We start from the raw sequence: 22,918 nt of genomic DNA on the forward strand, positions 1-22,918 counted from the left end.
TAGTTAATACAGTGAACATGTATACTACATTTCCTTTTTTAGATTTATTCACCAATCAAAAGCTATCTTTCGTTTATTTCTGCTTTTTTTTTTTTTTTTTTTTTTTTTTTCTCTGTCTCATAACACTCTACTTGCTGCCTTCTGTTTTATTTATCATGCTAGAAAGGAATAATACAGAAAGTGCTGTTTCAACTAAAAAAAGAAGAATAAATAATGATATATTAAAAGATCTCGAAAAAAAGTTCGAAGCTATAAATATATTTTGTGCTTTTTGTGATGCTCGTCTCACAACGGCCGTTACTTTTCAAAGTTTACAAAAGGCCGTAGCTAATTTAACAATTGAAGATTTGGCTGCTATTAATGTCATCATTCCTGATTTTGTTAAATTCAATCCTATTTCTAAAGAAACTTTGGAAATTGAATTTGGTAGTTCTATTAGCCATAATAAGAATAATGTGTCAAATAAATTCGACAATGATGAATTCAATTTTAATAAATCAGTACCCGTTATTAAACCTAAAGCTGTTAAGAAGCATATTCAACAGCAAAATACTTTATTTAAAAAATCATTAAACCAGTTTATAAAAGAATGCAAAGAAAAGGTATTCAAAATAAATAAATATGCATAGCAGGACCTTAGACTGAAGTCATTCATCTATTAGAACATTGTAAACACAAAAGATCATTTACTATATGAGCTTGAGAAATATATACCAATGCCGTACATTGAAGAGGATGACTTATTTAACTCAAAAGAGGAAAACAAGGATAATATGTCTATATCTCAACTTATTGAAGGTTTCAAGTCTTTATCCTTTTATCATGATCAGCTTGATAATGTGGCAGTAGTAAAAAGTTTTCCTTCTAAAATGCCAATATTGGGTGACATTCATAATTTAGTGTCTGATCAACTAAAGACAGCATTAAAAGAAAAAGGCATTAATAACCTATATATACATCAAACAGAAGCTTTAAAGAGTCTATTACTCGAAAAGCAACACGTTATTGTCTCTACTTCCACTGCAAGGTATTTCAATTGAAGAAAAAATAAAATAAAATAAAATAAAATAGACTAACCTACAATGTTTCAGTGGCAAGTCATTAATCTATCAAATACCAGTTCTAGAAAGTTTAATAAAAGACAAGTCAAGTACAGCCATGTATATATTTCCTACTAAAGCATTAGCACAAGATCAAATGAGATCTTTAAAAGATATTTTATGTTGTGTAGCTTTAAAATTAGACGATATACAGGTATACAAGTATGCATGGTCATGTATGTATAGTAAATAACAAGAAAATAATAGATTTGTTCATTTGATGGTGACACGCCTGTAGAACAACGTTCATCTATAAGGAATCATGCCAATGTTATATTTACAAACCCAGACATGCTCCATCATGCTATCCTTCCTAATTCAAAGCTATGGAATCACTTTTTATTAAAATTGAGATATGTAGTTGTAGATGGTATGCATACATACATATATACTATATTATATTATATATAGATTTTTTTTCTATACTTATTTAAAGGATATGTATGTATGTATGTATTTATGTATTATTAGAACTTCATGTTTATAATGGCTTATTTGGAACACATGTTGCTTTCATTATGCGTAGACTAAGAAGATTATGCCATTTAGCTGGTAATACAAAAGTACAGTTTATTTCATGCAGTGCAACTATTTCAAATCCTGTTGAACATATGAAGAACATGTTTGGTATCAATGATAATATCAACTTGGTCGATATAGACGGTGCTCCTCATGGTAAAAAAGAGTTTATTATTTGGAATCCACCTATAATAAACCCAGCAGTATTGGATACTAAATCAGAAGAACGTAGAGGTGCCATCGCAGAGGGAGCAGATATTCTTGAGTATTTACTGTTGAATAATATTAGAACAATTGCATTCTGTAAAATGCGGAAATCTTGTGAATTATTGATGAAACAAGTAAGAGAAAACTTGCAAAAGAAAGATCGTAAAGAGATGATGAATAAAGTGATGAGTTATCGTGGTGGTTATACAGTTGAAACAAGAAGAAAAATTGAAGGTCAAATGTTCAATGGTGAATTGTTAGGTATTATTGCTACTAATGCATTAGAACTGGGTATAGACATTGGGTCATTAGATGCTGTTCTTATGGTTGGAGTCCCATGGTCAATATCTGCTTTATGGCAACAGTCTGGTAGATCTGGTAGAAGAAATGCTGATTCTTTATCGCTTGTTATCTGTGACAATAATCCCTTGGACCAACATTACGCTGTAAGTATTATATAATAATAAAAAGATCAACTAATTAACTTATTTATATATATATACATAGCGTCATCCTGAGGAACTATTTCTTAAGAAAGCTGATACTCTTTCCATTAACCTTGAAAATATGTCAGCAATTGAAGGCCATCTTCAATGTGCTGCAGAAGAAGCACCTATTGATCCTATAAATGATCAAGTTTATTTTGGTTGCAATTTACCAACTTTGTGTCAGGAACTTCTTACAGAAATTGATAATGGTGTAACTATAGTCTAAATGAATTGAATCATGAGATTATGCATTTACAAATTACTTTATATAATAGCTCTATCGTCCCGACCCGCGTTTACGGCCTTATCCTTCCCAATATGTTAGGATTCGTAACATAAATGATGACCTATTTGCAGTTGTAGATGTTACGGATAATAGGAATGTCGTTTTAGAGGAAGTTGAACTACATAGAGTTGGCTTTGAATTATACGAAGGAGCTGTATTTATTCATCAAGGTCGAACTTATGTTGTAGAGGAATGTAATATTGATAAAAGATATTCTAAAATTCACCTTGCTAGAGTTAACTGGACTACATCGCAAAGAGATTATACAGATGTAGATGCTACAAGTACCAAAGAAATGAAATATATTCTGAATACAAATTATGCTGTATCCTTAGGAAGTGTAAATGGTAAATAGTTTTTATTTATTTATCTTTTGCTTTAAAACCTATTGTGCTAATATGTAATATAGTTTCAACTGTTGTATTTGGCTATTATAGAATAGATAAAAGTAAACGAATTATAGATTCTCATGATGTTTATATGGACCCTATTATAACTGAATCAAATGGTATATGGGTTGATGTACCGGGTCCTGCTTTAACTCAACTAAAAATTTCAGATATTAATCCAATGGCTGCTATTCATGCTGCATGTAAAGTATATGTAAAAAAAAAGAGAGATAATAATCGGATTTGGTAAAACTTACCTATTTGTTTGTTTTTTTTAATCCTTTTTAAGCGCATTGCTTAATTTCGCTATTGCCTCGTTTTACGCATTCTTCAGTTACTGATGTTCGTACAGAGTGTAAGAATCCTCATGCTACACGTCCACGACCTGCACGAATTACATTATATGAGACACAACCTATGGGCATCATTAGACAAGCATATCGACTTTTTGATGATTTGCTGAAGCTAAGTATTAAACAGATTGAAAATTGTCCTTGCGAATTTGGTTGTCCATCATGTAAGTGAATTAAAATATATAACATGCAAATATATGAATTAATTGAAAAAATAAAATAAAATAAAATAAAAATAGGCATACATTTGACATTCTGTTCTGAATATAATGAAGTTTGTTCTAAACAAGGAGCACTTATCCTTTTGAAATCTTTATATAATGAGCCTTAGAATCTGTATTATATCAATGTAAATATTATCTAATTTTAGTGCACATGCATAATAAATGTAATATAAAAGAGGACGACTGGACACACACAAAAAAAAAAAAAAAAAAAAAAAAAAAAAAAAAAAAAACTTGTAGATCAAATAACTCATTATTGCATCAACAATATTTTGATCCTGTAGAGTTTGTATGTGTCTTTTTTTATAAATGTATACATAAATATGTTTCACACATAATAGGCTAATGAAGCTGATTTGTACGTACAATTTTGACTTATAGACTAACATGGGTTTATGCTATAGTTATAAAAAATCTATATTACATTAGCTATAGGCATGTTATTTAATGAATTATGTTTATAGAGTATAAAATTGAAATATTTAAAGATGTTACTGAGAAGAATAGAGTCAATATTTTATATCGTTTTTTTTTTTTTTTTTTTTTTTTGTAAAGATATAATAATGATGTATATTCTATGAATATGATCCTTACTAAACACTATTTATTTTCCTTTTATTTTTATACTGTAAATATATAACAGGTTTAGGTAAAAGATAATATAGGCAAATAATCCAAAATATAACCAATAACTAGATATTTAACCCACGTCAGTATTAAGAAAAAAAAAAAGGCCTATGTCACATTATTTACACGCAATATATGCATTTAAGATGCCTTATGTTCCAGAATGATGTCTCCATTTTTCATCAAAATCCAATGATAATGTGTTTATATGTATTGTATTGTAAGGGTATGAAAACCATATAAAAGGATAAACAAAAAGAACTTGACAAAAAAAAAACTTTCTTTTTTCCCAACTATTATCTTTTTTTTTGTAAGTTTATAAAAATCATTATCCTTTCATAAGTATTAGACAAAAAAAAAAAAACTTATTCTGTATTTTTCTGTCCAGAGAATTTTGCTATACATATAAACATAAAATATACATATACAAATAGATATAAAAAATGCTTCCTATTCAAGACTATTTGGTTGACTGGCATGTTCGTGTCACTTGGATTGCCTTCATGACACTTTGGGTTCTTTGGGGTCTTGCCTGGTTTAGTCGCCATGCCTTTGGTGGTGATGCATCTACTCATTATCAGAATGCCAATTACTCCACACAGGTTGGTCATGATCCAAATGTGACCACGACAACTGACCCAGAATTAGGTGGTGTTGGTGTTGGTGCAAACACGACTACTGCTCAAGGTACTACTGCAGGATATAATAATACAGCTCATAAGCAACCTCTTTCTGCTCCTGCCTGGTCTGTCAATATCTTTAACCGTTTAAATAGAGCTCATGATATGCTTCGCGATCTCGTTCTTATGTTGCTTTCTGTTTTAACTTTAAATACATTTGCTCGTGCTTCAACTCGTGCTGTTATGATTATTGCTTGGATCTTCTTAGCCTTTGCCGTGATTTACTTTGTAGTTGAAGCCTCTTATGAACATCGTTATCTTCGTCTCTTGTACGCCTTAACATTCTACGGCCTTGGTTTAGCTGTCGTTGGTCTTGCTTATGCTCAAGGCTTCTATTATTAATTTACTTTTATAAATACATATAAATATATAATTAATTTTTTTTTTCTAATATTATATTAATTTTTTTTACCATTATTATAATCAATATACATATATGTATATAAATCCGTTCGTAATAACAATAATAATAGTTATAAAATAAAGTGTCATATCTTTTAATCAAATTTTATTTACTATCTACATATAAGGATTCAATGTAAGAAGATTACAATTACAAAATATCTTTTGTGTTATTGTTACAAGACTTCATGATGCGTTCATATATGTATATATTTAAGCCACTAATTGTTTCAATACAATTGTTTTATATAATGTGTTTTAATTTACTTCTTAAGCACTTGCTTTACATATTTTATATTTATGTAATATTTTAATAGATGACTATAATCTAAAGTATTCTATATAATTAATAACCAAACTGTAGAAAATGGATCGTCTGTATATATGACGGGGGGGAACAAAAAAAGACTCTATTTGGACTAGTTTTGAATATGTTTGACATGTACAATTAAACAATAATTTTATTTACAAAAATATGTCCAATAAGTATGTAGCTATAAAAGAAATCAAAACCCTTTTTAAGACAAAAGGTAAAGGGGATATATATACATAATATAGACGTATATCGAAAAAAAAAAGTATCGGGATATAAAGGCAAAACCGGTCTAACTTCTTACAAGTGACATACATATCATCCTATCTTGGAGAAAGAAGTAGAATGTGTAAGAAAAATGAAAAAAAAAGAAGTGGATAATTATGAATAACACGGCAACTTGATGCAAATGAATAAGTTCCCCATATATTTACCATAGAATGCTATGGTACTTACCTATCTCTAATTCTATTACTACTAACAGAGAAACTGGATTTAAAGACAGATTCAATTAAAAAAGTGGTTCATATGCTCTACCACCATCAGCCATACAGCAAGCAAAAAGCTAAATAATTACTAAAAGCGATCAAGGGCATAAATACTGAAATCTGCTACAAAGACGAATCCTACGAAATCATTTTTGCTATATAAAAATAGCGTATTCATGGACCCCGTAAACAGCCACACATACAAAAATTGAAATTGAGACAACTCATTTCGTCCAAAATAACAAAATAAATAAATAGATAGATAGATACATACATTTTTATATGTTCAGTAATATCACTTTTCTTTAGTTTCCCCTACACAGCTGATTAGCTTCTTGTATATTATAATGTTACCATCAGATCCAAGCAATGAAGAAGTCTATGTTTGCCAAAAGCTCAAAATATAAATGATATTCTAAGCATAATGTGGAAGTGTACAAATATTTTTAGACGACATGAACGCACAAGGCTTCAATAAATTTGTATGAAGCCAGGAAGTTGGAGCTAATGAAAACTAAAATCAAAAGAAAGCAAGATGAGTTCAATCGCAAAATCTCAACTTGTATTCTGTATGTAATAAAGGATAAAATACATCATCAGTAAGATATAACATGTGCAAGTTGCTTATCATGTCCGTACTTGATCTGTTATTTAGACTCTATTATTAAAAAGGTTGTTGAAACATGATCTGGACACCAAAAAAAAAAAAAAAAAAAAAAAAAAAAATACAACTCGTCCAAAATAAATTTAATTGGTCTAAAAAAAAATAATCCAAAATCGTCTCAATCTTAGATAACTTCACCGCTTGAACTTTGAGGTGATATAAATCCCTCTTCACATAAAACAATTATACACTGTATATAATATAGGAAATAACATGTCAAATTGGTCTGTTGATTACGCGTCTCTTAATACATCAAATAGGTTAGACATATTTGAAATGAGTTATAAATTATAAAGATAAATTAAACATCAATAATAATTTTATCATTAGTTTAAAAGCTTCTAATCCTATCGGATTTGAACCATCATCCCTACAAAAATATACAAAAAACGAGGTTAGAAACGTGAAAAGAAACACTCAAAAAAAATGTGCGCATTAAACATTGATAGTGTTTTTTTTAGAAATCACATCGTCAAACAAATCAAGATAATCGAGATGAACAACAAGTTGCGCTCAAAATTAAAGTAAATTTCTCCTTTTTTTTTTTTTTTTTTTTTTTTTTTTTTTTTTTTTTTTTTTTTTTTTTTTTTTTTCTTTTTTACATTTTAAATGATGTCTTAAATAGAGAGCATGGGATGTTGCGATGGGACCAGCTAAAAGTATACCAATGAATGCTATTATGATTTACATGTCAGGAACTAGTCTTCAGATTTTTACAGTTATGGTTACCGCTATGCTTTTTATTCAACCTATTAAGGCTATAATGTCTGTTCAGCAAAGTAAGTAAATAGCATTACATGTATGCATTTTTTATTAAAACCTTTTCTGTCTCCTTTTTTATTTATTTATTTAATTGGGGGGTTTTTTTTTAAAAAAAAAAGCATTTAGTCGTTTTGAAACAACAGGAAAAGCTAGATCACAGCCTGGTGCTAATTTAATGATGCCAAAGTTAACATTTATTGGTCTTCATATTATAACAATTCTTTTAGGTGTGTATAAAGTCAATACAATGGGTTTATTACCTAATACAGCCTCAGACTGGTTAGCATTTATGAAGCCAAAAGAGATACTAGAATTTTCAGCTTAAATAAATGAACAGGACAATTTATTTATATTAAAAAAAAAAAAAAAAAAAAAAAGAGTATTTCATAAAATGTATAAAAATAATAATAGTATTAAAAAAAAAGGTTATGTACAAGAAGGTTGTTATTCTATACGAAGCCATTTTTTATGCACCTTCTGTTAAATTACTATTTGTATCTGCATTAGAAGCAACTGTTGTAGTGAGATTGGCAGAGGTAGCACTTGTATTATTAGGAACCCAATCTAATTGAAGTTTGCCTTTTGTGAAATTAGGCCCTAAAGTCATTGCTTTCTCTGCTTCATATCTTTGACTATATTGAACATATAACTCTGTTTCAGTCTTTTCAAAAGTAGTTATGTTACCAAATTGCTATTATTAAAAAAAAAAAAAAGGATTAGAAATATATCCATGTTTTACTTATATTTATTTTTTACCTCAAAATGTTGGTGCAAATCAGCTTCAGTAAACTCCTGAGGGATATTTCTAGCAACAAGCTTTGTCGGTCTATTATCTAAAGTCATTCTAGTCATTCCGCCTCTCATACGAGGCCATCCACGACCTCTACCATAATATCCACCACGACCTCCACGAAAACCGGAACCTGAAACGCCTAAAGCTGCAGCCTAATAAAATAAAAAAAAAATTAATGATAATTATGTTACTTGTTTCTAGTCTTCTAAATATTTATTTATATTTACCTCAGCTTCTAAGCGAGCAAGTTTCTTTTTTAATTCTTCAGTTGTCTCTGCTGAGCTATTTTTTTCTTCAGAACTTTCAGTTATATTTGCCTCAGATCCCTCATTTCCATCAACATTTGCATTCTTTGCATGTTCAGAAGCAGCTGTAGCAGATGCAGCAGCTGATTTAGAAACATTGATATCATTTTGAATATTTTTAAGTGCCTTCAATAATTCAGCCTTTTCTGCTTGTGTCATATCTGTACTGTTTTCAAGTTTAGACAATAATCTCTTTTGTTCGTCAATTTGTTGCTTCAATTGAGCCTCTCTTCTCTTTTGAATTTCGAGTAATTGCTTCATACGCTCTTGATGTCTTTTTTGTTTTTCCTCTCTTACTTGAGCTAATTCAGCAGCACGAGCGGCAACCAATTCTGGATCAGGCTCGTTCACTTTAGGTGGAGCAGGTGGTTGAGGTGCTTCAACAACAGGTGGTTTTTCTTCAGAAGCTTGTGTGGGGTTTTCTTCTTTAGCCCAATAAACCTTCACAAAACGATTATCAAAGATAGCATCGGGTGAACTATAAGCACGTTCAGCTTCGGCGCGCGTACTATATTGAATAACAGCTTTATGAGCATGTGGTTGAACACTAATGTTAGTAATTGTACCAAATTTAGAGAAAAACTCATTAACAGTAGCAATCTGGCAAAATTCAGAGGGAATCTTCTCAACATTTAATGTTGTGTTAAGTGGGTTTTGACTTTGTTGATTACGTTGATAGCCGCCACGTCCTCCTCTTCCTCCTCGTCCTGTGCCACGTCCTCCACGTCCTTTATATAAATTATTGTTACGCATCATATTATTCATCGCCATTATGTCGTTGTTGGGGGGTAACATGCCTGTAACAGGAAGGAATTGACCCATCTCATTAGTAGGAATTAGGCCAGATCTTTCAGGATCATATGCATCTGCAATACCAGGCATAGCAAAGAAAGGTTGGCCACCAGGACCCATAGGTGGTATATTGCCATTATTAGGGAAAGGATTAGCAGAAAAAGGTGTAGATGATTCGTCAACAATGATTCTATCAATACCATGATCATATGGGCATAAATCTCCTCTCATACAGAATCCCTTTTCTATACATACATACATTCATACATATATATAAAGCATCAATAACTAAACTTATTGTATGTATTTTTTTTTCTCAATTCTTACCATTATAATCTCTGCATTGAGGTCTATTGCCTTGATTACGGGCTATTCCTCCTGAGCCTCCACGTCCACCTCTTACACTTCTGGATGCACCTCTACCATTTCTATTATTATCATAAGCTGGTGCACCATAGCCAGTGACAGGAATACTATTAGGATTCATGTTACTTCTTCTTTCATCAGCACGCTGATATTTGTTAGTATTAGTATTATTAACTGAACATTCATCATCTAAGCGACGTTTACTTGAACCACCACGACTACATTCTTCTCTTGATTCAGCTCGTTGTCGTCTATGCTTAAAATTACGATCACCGTCATCTTCATCATCAGATAAATCAGCGAAATGTTCATCTTTGTTAGAAGACTGTTTACTTGAATCATCTCCTTTTATTTTTGCAAACAATCGATCGATGAAAGGGAGTGTCTCTATTTAATCAATTTATGTTATGATCTGTTGCTTTATTCTAAACTGTTCTCTTTTATTACTTACGATCGTCAAAAAACTCATTAAGTTTACTTTCAAGGCTAGATTTTAAGGAATCGTCCAATGGTTCATTTCCAATAAGTGCAACAATGTATTGTGCTAGAACTGCAGGATCAGCATCACAACTGTATATTGGATAAAGAAAAAAAAGGAGAGAAACACGTTAATATTTTTTTTTAAAGAAAAAAAAAAACATAGAAGGGATAACATGATAAAACTTACAGTGAAGCTACCTCCTTGCTAACGAATTCCTCAAGATCTTCTGGTAATCTCGTGTTTGACATGTTTTACTTTCTTTTATTTGTTTTAAAGAGTATGAATATATTTATATTTATATAAATGTATATATTACTCGAATCTTTTTTTTTTTTTAAGAAGAAAGGAAAATTTATCTATATTCTATAATGAAAATTTTGAATTCATTTATAATGTTGCTTCGGAAAGAACAACAAGTCTACGTCACTGTGACTACTTTAATTAATGTAACCTTTTTTTTTTTTTGAGTTGTATAGGGAAAAAAAATCTAAACTTCTCAAGCTACTTTTTTTTTATGCATCCTTAGTTAACATCTATATAATACCATGTCATTTGATATTAAAAAGTCATTTGTATCGCGTTCTATTGTTGAAGCAAATGAAGAAAAACAAATAAACGAAAACAGTAGTGAGAAGCCAGGTAGCAATTCTATATATAAAAAAAAAGGACCACATGTTGGTTTAAATCATTTCTTATAATTCCTTCATGACCACATCTGATAGCTGTTGTTCAGGAGGAGTATGATCCACGTACACTATATGAGCGCCTTCAAGAACAAAGAGCTATAAAGGAAGAGAAATTTTTGGAAGAATCGCGTTTCGCTAATCAGATTAAACGCATTGATGAAGAGGAAGCAGAATATTTTAAAATATTAGCTGACGAAAAAGAGAAATTAGAACGTCAAAGAAAAATTAATGAGCAGCAAGAATTAGAAGAGTATCGTAAAGCCGTTGAAAGTTCTAGAACGGCTTCTACAACTAGTCAATTGCCTATTTTAGAAACAACATCAAAAACAACATTCACAACGACTAATGCTACAACTAAACATCCTATTATAAAATCAAATAAAAATTCAAAAACAGGCCTAAAGGGTGTACTATTTGTTAAAAAGAGGGCGCGTGACGAGGAAGAAGATAAGACTAAGAATAAGGATAAAGATCAAAAGGAAAAAAGTCCGTTAGATAAGAAAGTAAAAACATCAAATAAATCAAATCCATCAAATAAAAAGAAGAATAATGCCTCAACAAGCTCCCTTTCACTATTATCAGCATATGAGAATATAAATAGCAGTGAAAGTGAAGACGATGATTAATTTTATTTGAAAGAAGAAGCTGTCGTTGTATAATAAAATAAATACTATTGGATAAGAACAATTCCCCTAAAACGTGCTAGGGAAGTTTTTAGACTATTGTTTTCAAATTATCTAGAATAAAAGGCTTTGAAAGATAGATACCCAAGAAGCCTATAAATGGTTATTGAACTCAATAATAAAGTCATTTATTTATAAAATTCTCTTAGCATAGAGTAAAGGATAACACGCTATTTCTAATTATTTTCAATCTCTACCTGTACGTTTAAGTTTTTATAGATAAATAGAACCTGACTTCTGGCTAATAAACAGTATGAAATAATTCATATTAGAAGATACAGACAATGCCTTTTGTAAGGAAATATTTCTATAGACAATATAATAAAATGCTATCTCCTAGTTGGTCAGTTATATAAAAATATATTACATTAAGAATTGAATTACTATTGCAAAACTTTATAATAGATCCTTTCACAAACATGAAGTTAATGATGACAGCACTATATTGCTTATCATCTTCTATTTCTTAAGTTATATCTTCTTTAGCCCAAATGTTTATAAATTTGATTTTCTTTTTATTGAAAAATAAAAATAAAAAAAAAGAGTTTCAAAGAACTTTAAATTAAACTAGGAATACTCTCCTTAGTATTTAATGATTATGAAAAGAAAATACAACATAAAACAAGCAACCTATTTTAAGGAAGAGAGGTAGTTACGAAAGAAATCTTAGTATAATAATAATAATAAAAAAAAGGCTTCAACTTTATATACGCTATCACAATTACAAACAAGAAAAAAAAAAGACAAAACAAATAAACAGCTACAATGTTAAGAGTAGTATTATAAGGAACAAAGATGCTAATGTATGAAATATATAAAAAACCTACTACTATCATAATGTTAGTGTTTATCATATAGATAGAGTATTTCAATTCCTAATACACAACACAAAATTGTAGTTCAACATAAGTCTTTTAAATACCCACTTGTATTTGTATTTGAGTACAATTATTTTTAATATTATGTATAATTATTTGAAGTTGATTTAATTGCATTATAAATGTAAACAATACCAAACATAGCAACTATACATTTGTATCTGTATAGGCATAAAATAAGGCTTTTTAGACACTCTATTCTTCTTTCTATGGCTTGAGGGCCATATTGGTACCAAGGTACATAATATACATTCATATAATATACATATATATATAAGGGAGGGGAACGTTTAAAGATTGTTGGTTCTGATATATGATCTGACTATAATAGTATCAGGTAATAATAATAACACTGTTCTTCCTGTATCTACTACCGTTGCTTGGTAGAATATAGTCATAATACATCATTATTCATGCTACTGCTGCTGTAAAAAGAAAAAAAAAGGAGTCGCTGGCGTAGTACAAAAAACAAGAATAAATAAAAAAATTAAGGGTTCATTTGATTTGGTGGGGAACCCTTGAAGTGATTCGATTCCACAGCCTAGGCTTGGGCTAAATATGCTGCGAATTCTAGTCACTCTCCAAACACCCGTGTTACTTTCATCAGAAATAGAGGATACACATAGGGCTATATTTACTATAGGCACCCCACTTATACCACCACCACCACTATTTATATTTACAACTACAATCCTACTACCAACACATCCTTACTAATATTAATAATCACTACACAATACCAGTATTATCTACTGCCACTACCACTATCACTACTACTACTACTAACTACTTTGACTTGTTTTCTTTTTATTTTATTTTATTTTTTTTTGTTATCCTTGTGAACAAAAAAAAAGTTTGAAATCATACTCAAAAGTAAATTGAAATTATGTGACTGTTTATATACATTATTATAAAGCGATTATTAATCATTAAAGGCTAATATTTGTAAGCAACAATGTTTATAATGAGCTGACTTCATATTCTACTGTTGACTTATTGTGTATTATTATTATTATTATTATTATTATTATTATTATTATTATTATTATTATTATTATTATTATTATTATTAGTTATGCCCAAATTTCCTGTTTTTTTCATCTCTCATGGAGGTACTGCAATTTTATTGGTTTTAAATAATGTTCAGTAAAAAATTAATATCTATTATAGGACCTAATCTTTTAGAAGATCAAGCTAGGCCCGGGCATTTTTATAGCTGGCTTGGTAATTATTTAAAGAACGAGCTAAAACCAAAGGCAATTGTTATTATTAGTGCACACTGGCAAGGTGAAGGCAGAGAGGGCGTATTTGGTAAAATATATTCACATTATATATAATTAGATAAATATACACATCTATACAAATATACATATATAGTATAAATATTTAACTTTATATATACACATATAGTTGATACTTCTGAAAAGCCAAAGTTGATTTATGACTTTTATAATTTCCCTAGACGTTATTATGAGGAGAAATGGGATCATAAAGGTTCACCTTCTATGGCTAATCGTGTTATAGATTTATTAAACAAGGTAATATTAATAAATACTTATATATTATCATGAGATTTAAAATAATTGTATATATTCTATTACAGTCTGGATTCAATGCAATAGGACAAAAATATGGTAACGACCATGGTGTCTGGGTGCCTTTAAAACGTGCAATGGAATCAAATCCTGATATTCCAATTGTGGAAGTGTCTACATTAGCTCATGAAAACATGCAAATGCATATAAAGATGGGTGAAGCACTAGCACCTTTAAGGTAAGTATATATATATAATTATCAAGACATTTGTATTCATCTTCTTTATAATAGAGATGAAGGTGTAGTTATTATTGGTAGTGGAAGTGCTGTGCATAATTTAAATCAGCTTTGGACCTTTGGTAATGGCCCTTCACCTAGATTTGTAGTAGACTTTGATCATGAATTAGAAAAAATAGCTTGTGATTATGTAGACCAAGAACGTAAAGAAAAGAGTAGTGAATTAAATAAGCATCCTAACTTTAGAAAATGTCATCCTACAGCTGAGGTATATTATAGTAGAAAAAGACTGAAAAAAAAAAACTAACTAAAAGTGTATATTTGTAGCATCTTGTACCATTTCATGTTGCTTTAGGTGCTGCTGGTAATGATAAAGGAAAAAAATTACTAGAAGATTACTTCTCTACACTTAGTTGGAGCTCATTTGGATTTGGTTTACCAACTGATATTAAATTACCCAAGTATGATTCAAGCAAGACTGCATTTTAATTGTCTTACTAGTTAATATTTTCACAAGAGTAAACAAAAAAAATTATTATGTATAAAGTTTTTCTATTATGCTTTAAAGTTGATTCTACATAAATATCAAATTTCTTTATATAATGAAAGACTATATACTTTTAAACTAACAGTATAATTGTAACTGTAATGTTAGCTTTTAATTGTTTTATTAATCCATCTGACTAAGTGTTATTTTATCTTTATTCATTCTAATAAATTAATTTACACGTATTTATTTGACTATTTTTCTATATTATTCCTGATAAATATTCAAACTTGATACTAACTATTTATTTTAACATATTTGAAAGACTTTACGATAGATGATGTTTTTTTATAAGTGTAGAAAGTTAACTAAAAAAAAAATACAATTATAGCCTTGACTAAAGCAATGCATCATTAAAATAATTCGAAAAGAAGATGGTTTATTATTAAATGCTTAATTATATTGTATAAACTTGTATTTATAGTACAATAAAAAAAAAAGGCACTGGTGTTATCATATCTCGGTTCATACATAAGCAGCTTAGATATAAAATTGGATTGGTAGTATTATGTGAGGTCTTTTAGCAATTATGTATAGGAGGACGCACATACCTATGTTGCTTAGCTGCATTGCGTTCATTGGAATGATATAGATCTATTTTAATTTTCCAATGGGGTAACTATCTAGCCGATAGTGTATACAACAGCTGCACTCAGAGGTTTTCATAAGAAACCACATTATTGAGATCTGCTGAATGTTTTGGTTAATACTATGAAGGAAATTTGTTCTTTTTATATTTCTTCTTTAGTTTAGTTTATTCTAATATATTGACAATATTTTCAATCAATGAAATTAGACTATTTTGAATTAAATAGATCAAGGAATAACTATAATTTTCCTGGCAATCGTTATGCTTACTAAATAATATACAGACGTTAATTTTGTTGAAATATAAAAATGAAGCCTAAACTAGACAAGGGAAGTTAGGCTGTCTTTAATAAGAATTGAGCTTAAAGTGTGGCAAGTTACTTATTAATAGAGGATAGCTTATAACAACGATATACAATTTTCGTTGAAGCATGTTTAGATCCATCAGATATTTTATGTCAGACAAATACTTTGTTTATTATCTATTATTTTAACAAGTCTAATATTAATTTGAGTAATACTGTATCATATTTCAACTGTATTTAAGTTATATGAACATAAAGAAGAGTAAATAGACCTTTTCACATAATATTGTTTTGTAAAAACTTATATATTTACTAATTCGCACTATTAATCTTTTCTGCAATATATGCAGGAATTAAAGCCTTTGCTTATTGTGTAACTGGTTTAATAATAATAACTCATTTCAACTTTATAACATAAGAACTACTCTTCTTTATTAGAAAGTTGAGTTTAGAGCTTAACGACCTGAAAAAAAAGGAAATGAAAGTTTGATTATAAAGTCTTCATTTTAATACTTATTTAAAGAGGATATATTATTATAAAATATGGCAATATATGCACATATTTCGTTCAAGGATATTCTTGTGAAAAAAAAAAATAATGGATATGAGCCTTCAGGTTTTGGTATTATATTTTAACACAAAATTTTATATGGAAATGGAAGGGGATGAAGCACTAAATGGATTAGTTCCCCAAGTACAAGGATCAATGATGTTTTGTTGAATCATAGTTGTTCTAACTTTTGTTTCAGCTTCAATTGGATCAATATCATAGTGTCTTAGTATCTCATTGATTTGTGTTTCACTTGGAATTGATGGCTCATAAACATGATCATCTAAAGGTATAGGAGGCAAATTACGAAATGCCTATAAAATTATTATTTTAGTAAAATTGCTATTATAATGTATATACATATGTATGTATGTATTTATATAGAGTAGACTTACTTGTCTTGCAAGTTCATAATCAAAATTCTCCTGAGGCTTGTATCTAGGATTTAAATTTTTTAATATATTTTCGATTGATCCATACTTTTTGATAGCATCAAGTGCTCGACGAGGTCCAATTCCTTGTATTGTTCCTGAAAAGTCGGTACCACATAAAATACAAAAATCAATAAAGGATTCACGAGATATTCCTAAATCATTCCTAGCGATAACAGGATCAATTGAAAGTATTGGACGGTTTCGTGTGTAAAAATATCGTAGTAGAGGTGCATCTCCAAAGGCAAGTGTATCCAAATCTATAAGAAGGAAAAAGAACGAATTAAAAAGTAAATCGTATGGTATATTTATATTTAGATTTACCTTCTGAGATAATTGCTGTTGCCCTACCTACTTTAGTTAAATGCGCACACATAGCTTCAGCTTCATGGTTGTTACAAATAATAGCTACATAACCTAAAGCTTTTAAAAATTCTTGACACTCCTCCCTCATCCCCTGTGTAACACAATAGGATCTTTTCTCTTTAAAAAGTGTGTTAGAAAAAAAAAAAGAAATATCAGGAATGTTACCTAAAGAAGCAAGCATTGCTTGATTATCTCTTTTTAACATGTCTAACGAAAACTGTGTGCTGCTAGAACTATTAAGAAGCATTTCTAATATTAAAGATTTCTCACGTTTAGCTAAATCTCGTACAGTTTTAGTATAATGATTGGTATCTTTAACTGCTTCCAATGCAGATCGGAGTTTTTGTGCTGTTGAAGTTAACTTATTTTCAATTATTTGCTGTTTATCTATTGAGTCAATCTTTTCATTGTCTACAGATGGTAATCGAGATTCTATCTGGTCCACTTTTTCACCTAATTCAGTCAAGATTGTTATTATACTTTCCTTTGTTGGTGAATAATTAGCTTGGTGACATTGATTAGATACTTCCATCCAATTCTCCATTCGAAGTAATTGTTCCTTTTGAAATAAAAGTGAATATCTAGTTTTCTCTCTTGTTTGTTCACGTTTTTCATGTTCTGACTGTTTTGCTTTTAATCGACTTGGTCCATCAAAGACAAATATAGGTTTTATGTTATTCATGTCAAAAAAACGTGCTAATTGATAAAAACCATGGATATGGCGTTGATAGTGAGGATCATCACCATAAATGAATTTATTTAAATGACAACTGGCATCGACAGCAATGGTTTGTCTAGTAAGTGAACTTGAACTTATAATGCGAATTGAATTAGGTGCATAACGAGAAAGAATACCAGTTAATCCACTTACACCCATTAAATATACAAATGAATAAGAACAGAAAAAAAAATTTTTTTTGCCCCCTTGTTATTTTTATTCTTATTCTTATTCTTATTCTTATTCTGATTTATTTATTTTATTTTATTTTATTTTATTTTATTTTATTTTATTTTATTTTATTTTTTTTTTTTTTTTTTTTTTTTTTTTAAACTAAGGCTTTCTTATCGTTGCTTGACCAATCAATGCCGTAACGAGAATCAGGCGCTTTATATTCTTCAAGCTTGGTTATAATGTCCTTTGTTGAATCACATAATACAAAAATATTTCTATTTTCTGGATGGATAAAGTTTTCTACATGTAGAAAATAAAAAAAGTGAACATTAATTCAATAAAAATTTGTATGAAGAATACCTTGGACAGAGAGTTGAATCCAATCAACAAATAACTTGAAATAATTTTTAGTATTTAATAAAATGATAGGTTTTGAATGAATATTTAATTGTGACCAAGTAATCATTTCTAACATTTCTTCCATCGTGCCATAACCACCAGGCAAAACAATGAACGCATCACATTCTTCTTCCATACGCTTTTTGCGAGCATGCATATCGGGTACAATGATAGTTTCACAAATCTGTTTACTGCTATATTTATAAAGTGGTTCAGGGACAATGGCAATTCCTTTTCCTCCATTATTTAGTACCTCTTTAGCAATTGCGCCCATTAGACCAATAGAACCTCCACCTAATATATGCATACATAAAAAAATAAATACATATTTAGCTGGGAATATCTAACTAAAATTACCATAAACTAGTGTAATATTATTCTCAGCCAACACTTTTCCTAGTTCTGCATAGCAACAAGATATTAGTATTATGTAATATATAAAAAATAAAAAATAAAAATAAAAATACAACATGTGTTTCCTTTTATTACCTCTAGCTTCTTGCTCAAAAATTGGATCTGCTCCACTAGAAGAACCACAAAATACACAAATACTTTTAATCTTTGAAGCCATTTTTTTTCAACAAGAAAAAACGAAAGAAATATATTATTTTTCTTTTTTAAATTTATTCATTTTTTACATCATTGCGGTGTAAATTCTTGTCCGCCATAACTTAATTAAAAATATAAAAGGAAATAAAAATGAGAGAAAAAAGTACATTAAAAGAAAAAAAAATAGTATACTCGAAAAGATAGAAAAAACCCAAAAAGTAATCCTTTTAAAGTGTAGAATTGGGGAGGAGGAAAGAAAGGATATGGATAAAGCATGATATTACAAATAGTAAAGTGTGTAAAGAACTTTGTAGTATTATAGACTATATAATTAATCGTGATTCCAGTATGTTTAAATAATGTATAAGTGAGATAGCATACACATAATTGATGAATTTAATAGTTTATTATTATAGTTTGGAATAATCTAAATCACGGATAAAAACAAACATATTATTGGTTTAGTACAAACACTGACAAAAGTCGTAATACAAATAATATCATTTAAACACGCATCTTAATTTAAGTTAATACTTAATCTATACGAATCTAGACTTTATTATGTAATGCATTTCTTCTATTAGTACGTAACATCTGCTTCTTTTGTCTCTCTATCTCTCTTTTTTTTTCATGTTCACATACATATATATATTATAGACTGTTCCATAATCCAACGATAAGTATTACAGAAAAAAAAAAAAACAAAAGTAAGTCAAAGTAATAGTAGTAGTAGTAGTGGTGGTGGTGGTATAAGTGGTGTGTTTATAGTAAACATAGCCCTATATGTATCCTCTATTTCTGATGAAAGTAACACGGGTGTTTGGAGAGTGACTAGAATTCGCAGCATATTTAGCCCAAGCCTAGGCTGTGGAATCGAATCACTTCAAGGGTTCCCCACCAAATCAAATGAACCCTTAATTTTTTTATTTATTCTTGTTTTTTGTACTACGCCAGCGACTCCTTTTTTTTTCTTTTTACAGCAGCAGTAGCATGAATAATGATGTATTATGACTATATTCTACCAAGCAACGGTAGTAGATACAGGAAGAACAGTGTTATTATTATTACCTGATACTATTATAGTCAGATCATATATCAGAACCAACAATCTTTAAACGTTCCCCTCCCTTATATATATATGTATATTATATGAATGTATATTATGTACCTTGGTACCAATATGGCCCTCAAGCCATAGAAAGAAGAATAGAGTGTCTAAAAAGCCTTATTTTATACCTATACAGATACAAATGTATAGTTGCTATGTTTGATCATAATCACAAGTAAACGTAATATACAGGCTCCTTTAATTGATTAACATCAAGCTTCTCTAGCTAATACTATACATTATGTTATGGCTTATTTAAGAATAAAAACTAAAAAAAAAACTCTACCAAGTATATCGTAATAACAACCAATATCTTTCTATAAGCTAGAGCTAGTGTAAAGAAGAATGTTATCGATTACTTCAAAAAAAGAAGATATTGATAAATAGAACAATTCTGTCACTGTAACAGTAATAAATGCAAAGTATTTCTTTTCTGAGAATATATAACTTTTTTTTTTCCTTTATTTTACTAAACCGTTATCTAGATATTGTATAAACAAGATGAATAATCTCAGCTCTTTGTTTAAAGTTCATATTTTGCCTCATCAAAAAAAAAAAGAACAGATTTAAAAGGGGAAATACTGAAAACGGGATAGTGGTGAGATAAAGAAAAAGAATTGCTAAGCATCAACTAGAGTATAGATGTAGTAATACCTCTCTATCATCATTTATCTTTAACAAAGCAGTAATAGGGCTTGAGTTATAACAATTACCTTTGATATTTTTTTTTTTTTTTTTTTTTTTTTTTTTTTTTTTGGTAATGGCTTCTCCAAATTATCCATTTTGTTAAGCAGCCTATACATACAAAAACAAGAGAGTCTATCCTTTATATGCAGATCATCTTCTACTCTAGCAATACGTTAGAGTATATATTACTTTTCAAACACACTCTCTCATTATATGCATAGGTTCTCCAGTAAACAATCCTCAGTAGTATAAGTTTACTAAGAAATCACTATAGAAACTGCACATTCCTATAACCAGTAGCTTATACGAATGAATATTCCATAGCTTACATCAAAATTCTAGTAAATCAACTCAAAGCCGTATCGCTAAGGTCTTTATCCTTTTTTTTTTTAACTTTATGTGGAATCCATTCTAACCATCGACCCTCTGCTTATGGCCTCTTATAACCCTAAATTGTATAAATTTCTACTCTTCATTGAAGAATATGCTGGTTGCATGCAAGGAAACTCAAGTCTCATATTCACAATTCATACAAATGACTGACATATCCCAATTCTCTATGTTGCCTTCCTAGCAAGTAAATATGTTTTAGATGTTATATACTTGATTGGTTGTAAAAAGATTTTTTTTTCTCTCTTTTTTTTTTTAAAAAAAAAAAATGAATGGAGTATTTATTAAAATTCCGCCCTTTTTTTTATTTTTGTTGTGCTGTTTGCTGTTGTTGATCAATTTTATCACGAAGTTGATAAGCTTTTGATAGAATATGTTGATTTTCATCATCTGTTATTCCAGGACCTTTATAATTCACTTCTCTCAAAAATTGCTATGATATACAAAAATAAAATAAAATATATTCATGTATAAATATATGATTTATTTTATTTTATTTTTTTTTTTCATTTTACCTTTTGAGCATTATAACAATTCCAAAATTTTTGTTTTTGTTCTTCACACATCTTGGCTTTATCCCACCAGCTTCCATGCTTAAAACAAGTGAAAAGATCTTCATGTAGATCAGCACAGAGGATTAAAGATGCTTCGTGAATTTCGTTTCTTTGTTCTTTAATATCATGAGAAGTCCACACAACTTGAGGTTGCGATTCCTTTTCTTGATGATCATGTTCATTAGAGGGTATCGGGTTTTGTGTTGGTGAGTGTAGACTGTAATGATTAGGTGCTGGAACGGGATTTGTGGATGCTTTATCTTGTTCAATTATGGGTGTTGGTGGGGATTGAAGAAGTTGTGTAGGAACATAGTGTGGTTGCTCCTGTTTTAAGAATTCCTCTGTATTTGTATCTTTTACAAATGATTTAATATAATCACGAGCAGTTGTTTGTTCTTTATTATTTGCCATAATTGTCCAAAAGAAGAAAAAGAAACTGCATTCCCCTTGACAAAATGTCAGATAAGGTGGTCATACGGAGCTTAAATTTATTAATGCTCTTACTGACAAAAAAAAAAAAACTTACTCCCCCCCCTCCCTGTAAATACAGACGTCTTTCAAGAAATGTATATTTATACATACGTATTTATATATAACAGATGTATACAGAGTATGCTTCCCCTCTTTTTATTATTATTATCATTTTCTTTTTGTAGTTAAATATAAAAATTTAGTTCCTCTATACATTATTTACTGTTTTGATCCCTTAACAAAACGATTATTCCTTAATTCTAACTGACCATGCTCTAAAAATGAAGGCCATTCTTTATCACCTTTTAATTCCATAAAGTAAGGTTGTTCCCAAAGCGCCAATAAACGTGTTTCATTTCTAGATGCTGCTACTGATTCCAGCGCCTTACGTAACGCTACAATTGATTTTTCAACCATATTCTTCTCTTCAACTACTCTTAAACGTTTTGGTTGTAATATATGATCTTTATCCATTTTTTGTTTCAGTTGGAGATCTTTCGAGTGATGAAGGAGAGCATCTGTAACAGCTTGTGCTGCTTGAGTTGTTTGAAAGCCTGTCAAAGCTACTAAAGGACGCCACAAGTCTTTTCGTAAATTAGTAGGTCGAACAGTTGTACCAAGTTGATTTAATACTCTTGACTGTTATATAAAAGGGCACATATTATTTATACTTTGACACTGGATGATAGTTTATTCTAATTACCTTCATACTTTGTCTTAGACTAATCAACACCTGTTGTGTTTGAATATGTCGAAAAATATAGATACTATTTGTAGATGGCATAATGATCTCTGTTTCCGGGGTAAAAAAAAAAAAAAAAA

The 22,918-nt window shown here is 29.6% G+C and overlaps 10 protein-coding genes across 10 annotated transcripts; 5 read left to right on the top strand and 5 right to left on the bottom strand.

Moving 5' to 3' along the window:
• The first annotated feature begins 123 nt into the window (after window positions 1-123).
• On the top strand, window positions 124-3,755 carry BX663DRAFT_514621 (P-loop containing nucleoside triphosphate hydrolase protein). Its single transcript, XM_051528334.1, has 10 exons — window positions 124-602; window positions 663-1,027; window positions 1,092-1,254; window positions 1,308-1,470; window positions 1,572-2,272; window positions 2,334-2,525; window positions 2,590-2,947; window positions 3,010-3,192; window positions 3,279-3,506; window positions 3,582-3,755. Exons 1-10 carry the CDS (start codon window positions 156-158, stop codon window positions 3,671-3,673), a joined length of 2,892 nt encoding a protein of 963 aa, XP_051381479.1. The 5' UTR covers window positions 124-155; the 3' UTR covers window positions 3,674-3,755.
• A 728-nt stretch (window positions 3,756-4,483) lies between these two features.
• BX663DRAFT_514624 (uncharacterized protein) lies at window positions 4,484-5,379 on the top strand. The gene has a single exon (XM_051528335.1). It carries the CDS (start codon window positions 4,637-4,639, stop codon window positions 5,213-5,215), a length of 579 nt encoding a protein of 192 aa, XP_051381480.1. The 5' UTR covers window positions 4,484-4,636; the 3' UTR covers window positions 5,216-5,379.
• Window positions 5,380-7,044: 1,665 nt separating this feature from the next.
• Window positions 7,045-7,827, top strand: BX663DRAFT_437456 (uncharacterized protein; the record flags this gene model as incomplete). The annotated part of the gene is made up of 4 exons (XM_051523230.1): window positions 7,045-7,134; window positions 7,202-7,264; window positions 7,366-7,519; window positions 7,622-7,827. Coding segments are annotated over 4 exons (513 nt in total), but the record flags the coding sequence as incomplete, so codon positions are not given.
• A 52-nt stretch (window positions 7,828-7,879) lies between these two features.
• On the bottom strand, window positions 7,880-10,578 carry BX663DRAFT_544230 (uncharacterized protein). Its single transcript, XM_051530884.1, has 6 exons — window positions 10,426-10,578; window positions 10,210-10,328; window positions 9,720-10,145; window positions 8,523-9,637; window positions 8,259-8,447; window positions 7,880-8,193 (listed from the first exon to the last, which is right to left on the bottom strand). Exons 1-6 carry the CDS (start codon window positions 10,485-10,487, stop codon window positions 7,969-7,971), a joined length of 2,136 nt encoding a protein of 711 aa, XP_051381482.1. The 5' UTR covers window positions 10,488-10,578; the 3' UTR covers window positions 7,880-7,968.
• Window positions 10,579-10,754: 176 nt separating this feature from the next.
• On the top strand, window positions 10,755-11,775 carry BX663DRAFT_514627 (N-terminal domain of NEFA-interacting nuclear protein NIP30-domain-containing protein). The gene is made up of 2 exons (XM_051528336.1): window positions 10,755-10,878; window positions 10,962-11,775. Exons 1-2 carry the CDS (start codon window positions 10,785-10,787, stop codon window positions 11,549-11,551), a joined length of 684 nt encoding a protein of 227 aa, XP_051381483.1. The 5' UTR covers window positions 10,755-10,784; the 3' UTR covers window positions 11,552-11,775.
• Window positions 11,776-13,561: 1,786 nt separating this feature from the next.
• Window positions 13,562-14,748, top strand: BX663DRAFT_553288 (Extradiol ring-cleavage dioxygenase, class III enzyme, subunit B; the record flags this gene model as incomplete). Its single annotated transcript, XM_051531437.1, has 6 exons — window positions 13,562-13,598; window positions 13,657-13,797; window positions 13,897-14,024; window positions 14,090-14,259; window positions 14,314-14,527; window positions 14,587-14,748. The coding sequence occupies 6 exons, from the start codon at window positions 13,562-13,564 to the stop codon at window positions 14,746-14,748; spliced, it is 852 nt and encodes a 283-aa protein (XP_051381484.1).
• A 1,968-nt stretch (window positions 14,749-16,716) lies between these two features.
• Window positions 16,717-18,007, bottom strand: BX663DRAFT_110032 (PIN domain-like protein). Its single transcript, XM_051521486.1, has 3 exons — window positions 17,212-18,007; window positions 17,005-17,156; window positions 16,717-16,940 (listed from the first exon to the last, which is right to left on the bottom strand). The coding sequence occupies exons 1-2, from the start codon at window positions 17,921-17,923 to the stop codon at window positions 17,131-17,133; spliced, it is 738 nt and encodes a 245-aa protein (XP_051381485.1). The 5' UTR covers window positions 17,924-18,007; the 3' UTR covers window positions 16,717-16,940; window positions 17,005-17,130.
• An 85-nt stretch (window positions 18,008-18,092) lies between these two features.
• Window positions 18,093-18,908, bottom strand: BX663DRAFT_437308 (uncharacterized protein; the record flags this gene model as incomplete). The annotated part of the gene is made up of 4 exons (XM_051523225.1): window positions 18,093-18,238; window positions 18,299-18,631; window positions 18,695-18,739; window positions 18,827-18,908. The coding sequence occupies 4 exons, from the start codon at window positions 18,906-18,908 to the stop codon at window positions 18,093-18,095; spliced, it is 606 nt and encodes a 201-aa protein (XP_051381486.1).
• A 2,388-nt stretch (window positions 18,909-21,296) lies between these two features.
• BX663DRAFT_475347 (uncharacterized protein) lies at window positions 21,297-22,039 on the bottom strand (the record flags this gene model as incomplete). Its single annotated transcript, XM_051524239.1, has 2 exons — window positions 21,297-21,504; window positions 21,587-22,039. 2 exons carry the CDS (start codon window positions 22,034-22,036, stop codon window positions 21,376-21,378), a joined length of 579 nt encoding a protein of 192 aa, XP_051381487.1. The 3' UTR covers window positions 21,297-21,375.
• A 171-nt stretch (window positions 22,040-22,210) lies between these two features.
• On the bottom strand, window positions 22,211-22,914 carry BX663DRAFT_110072 (uncharacterized protein). The gene is made up of 2 exons (XM_051521487.1): window positions 22,800-22,914; window positions 22,211-22,735 (listed from the first exon to the last, which is right to left on the bottom strand). Exons 1-2 carry the CDS (start codon window positions 22,878-22,880, stop codon window positions 22,316-22,318), a joined length of 501 nt encoding a protein of 166 aa, XP_051381531.1. The 5' UTR covers window positions 22,881-22,914; the 3' UTR covers window positions 22,211-22,315.
• Window positions 22,915-22,918: the final 4 nt, after the last annotated feature.

Source organism: Cokeromyces recurvatus (assembly GCF_025118155.1).
Source record: "Cokeromyces recurvatus strain NRRL 2243 chromosome Unknown BX663scaffold_18, whole genome shotgun sequence".
In the NCBI taxonomy this organism is placed as follows: domain Eukaryota; kingdom Fungi; phylum Mucoromycota; class Mucoromycetes; order Mucorales; family Mucoraceae; genus Cokeromyces; species Cokeromyces recurvatus.

Excerpts from the sequence above, each read along its gene's own strand:
- BX663DRAFT_514621 (XM_051528334.1), top strand. The coding sequence starts at position 156 with ATGCTAGAAAGGAATAATACAGAAAGTGCTGTTTCAACTAAAAAAAGA. Across the intron at positions 2,273-2,333 it reads CCTTGGACCAACATTACGCT|CGTCATCCTGAGGAACTATT; the intron begins GTAAGTATTATA and ends ATATATACATAG. Across the intron at positions 3,193-3,278 it reads GGCTGCTATTCATGCTGCAT|CGCATTGCTTAATTTCGCTA; the intron begins GTAAAGTATATG and ends ATCCTTTTTAAG.
- BX663DRAFT_514627 (XM_051528336.1), top strand. The coding sequence starts at position 10,785 with ATGTCATTTGATATTAAAAAGTCATTTGTATCGCGTTCTATTGTTGAA. Across the intron at positions 10,879-10,961 it reads AAACAGTAGTGAGAAGCCAG|CTGTTGTTCAGGAGGAGTAT; the intron begins GTAGCAATTCTA and ends CACATCTGATAG.
- BX663DRAFT_514624 (XM_051528335.1), top strand. The coding sequence starts at position 4,637 with ATGCTTCCTATTCAAGACTATTTGGTTGACTGGCATGTTCGTGTCACT.
- BX663DRAFT_544230 (XM_051530884.1), bottom strand. The coding sequence starts at position 10,487 with ATGTCAAACACGAGATTACCAGAAGATCTTGAGGAATTCGTTAGCAAG. Across the intron at positions 9,638-9,719 it reads TCAATGCAGAGATTATAATG|AAAAGGGATTCTGTATGAGA; the intron begins GTAAGAATTGAG and ends ATGTATGTATAG. Across the intron at positions 8,448-8,522 it reads TTGCTCGCTTAGAAGCTGAG|GCTGCAGCTTTAGGCGTTTC; the intron begins GTAAATATAAAT and ends TTATTTTATTAG.
- BX663DRAFT_110072 (XM_051521487.1), bottom strand. The coding sequence starts at position 22,880 with ATGCCATCTACAAATAGTATCTATATTTTTCGACATATTCAAACACAA. Across the intron at positions 22,736-22,799 it reads GTCTAAGACAAAGTATGAAG|TCAAGAGTATTAAATCAACT; the intron begins GTAATTAGAATA and ends TTTATATAACAG.
- BX663DRAFT_110032 (XM_051521486.1), bottom strand. The coding sequence starts at position 17,923 with ATGGGTGTAAGTGGATTAACTGGTATTCTTTCTCGTTATGCACCTAAT. Across the intron at positions 17,157-17,211 it reads AGCAATGCTTGCTTCTTTAG|ATCCTATTGTGTTACACAGG; the intron begins GTAACATTCCTG and ends TAAAGAGAAAAG.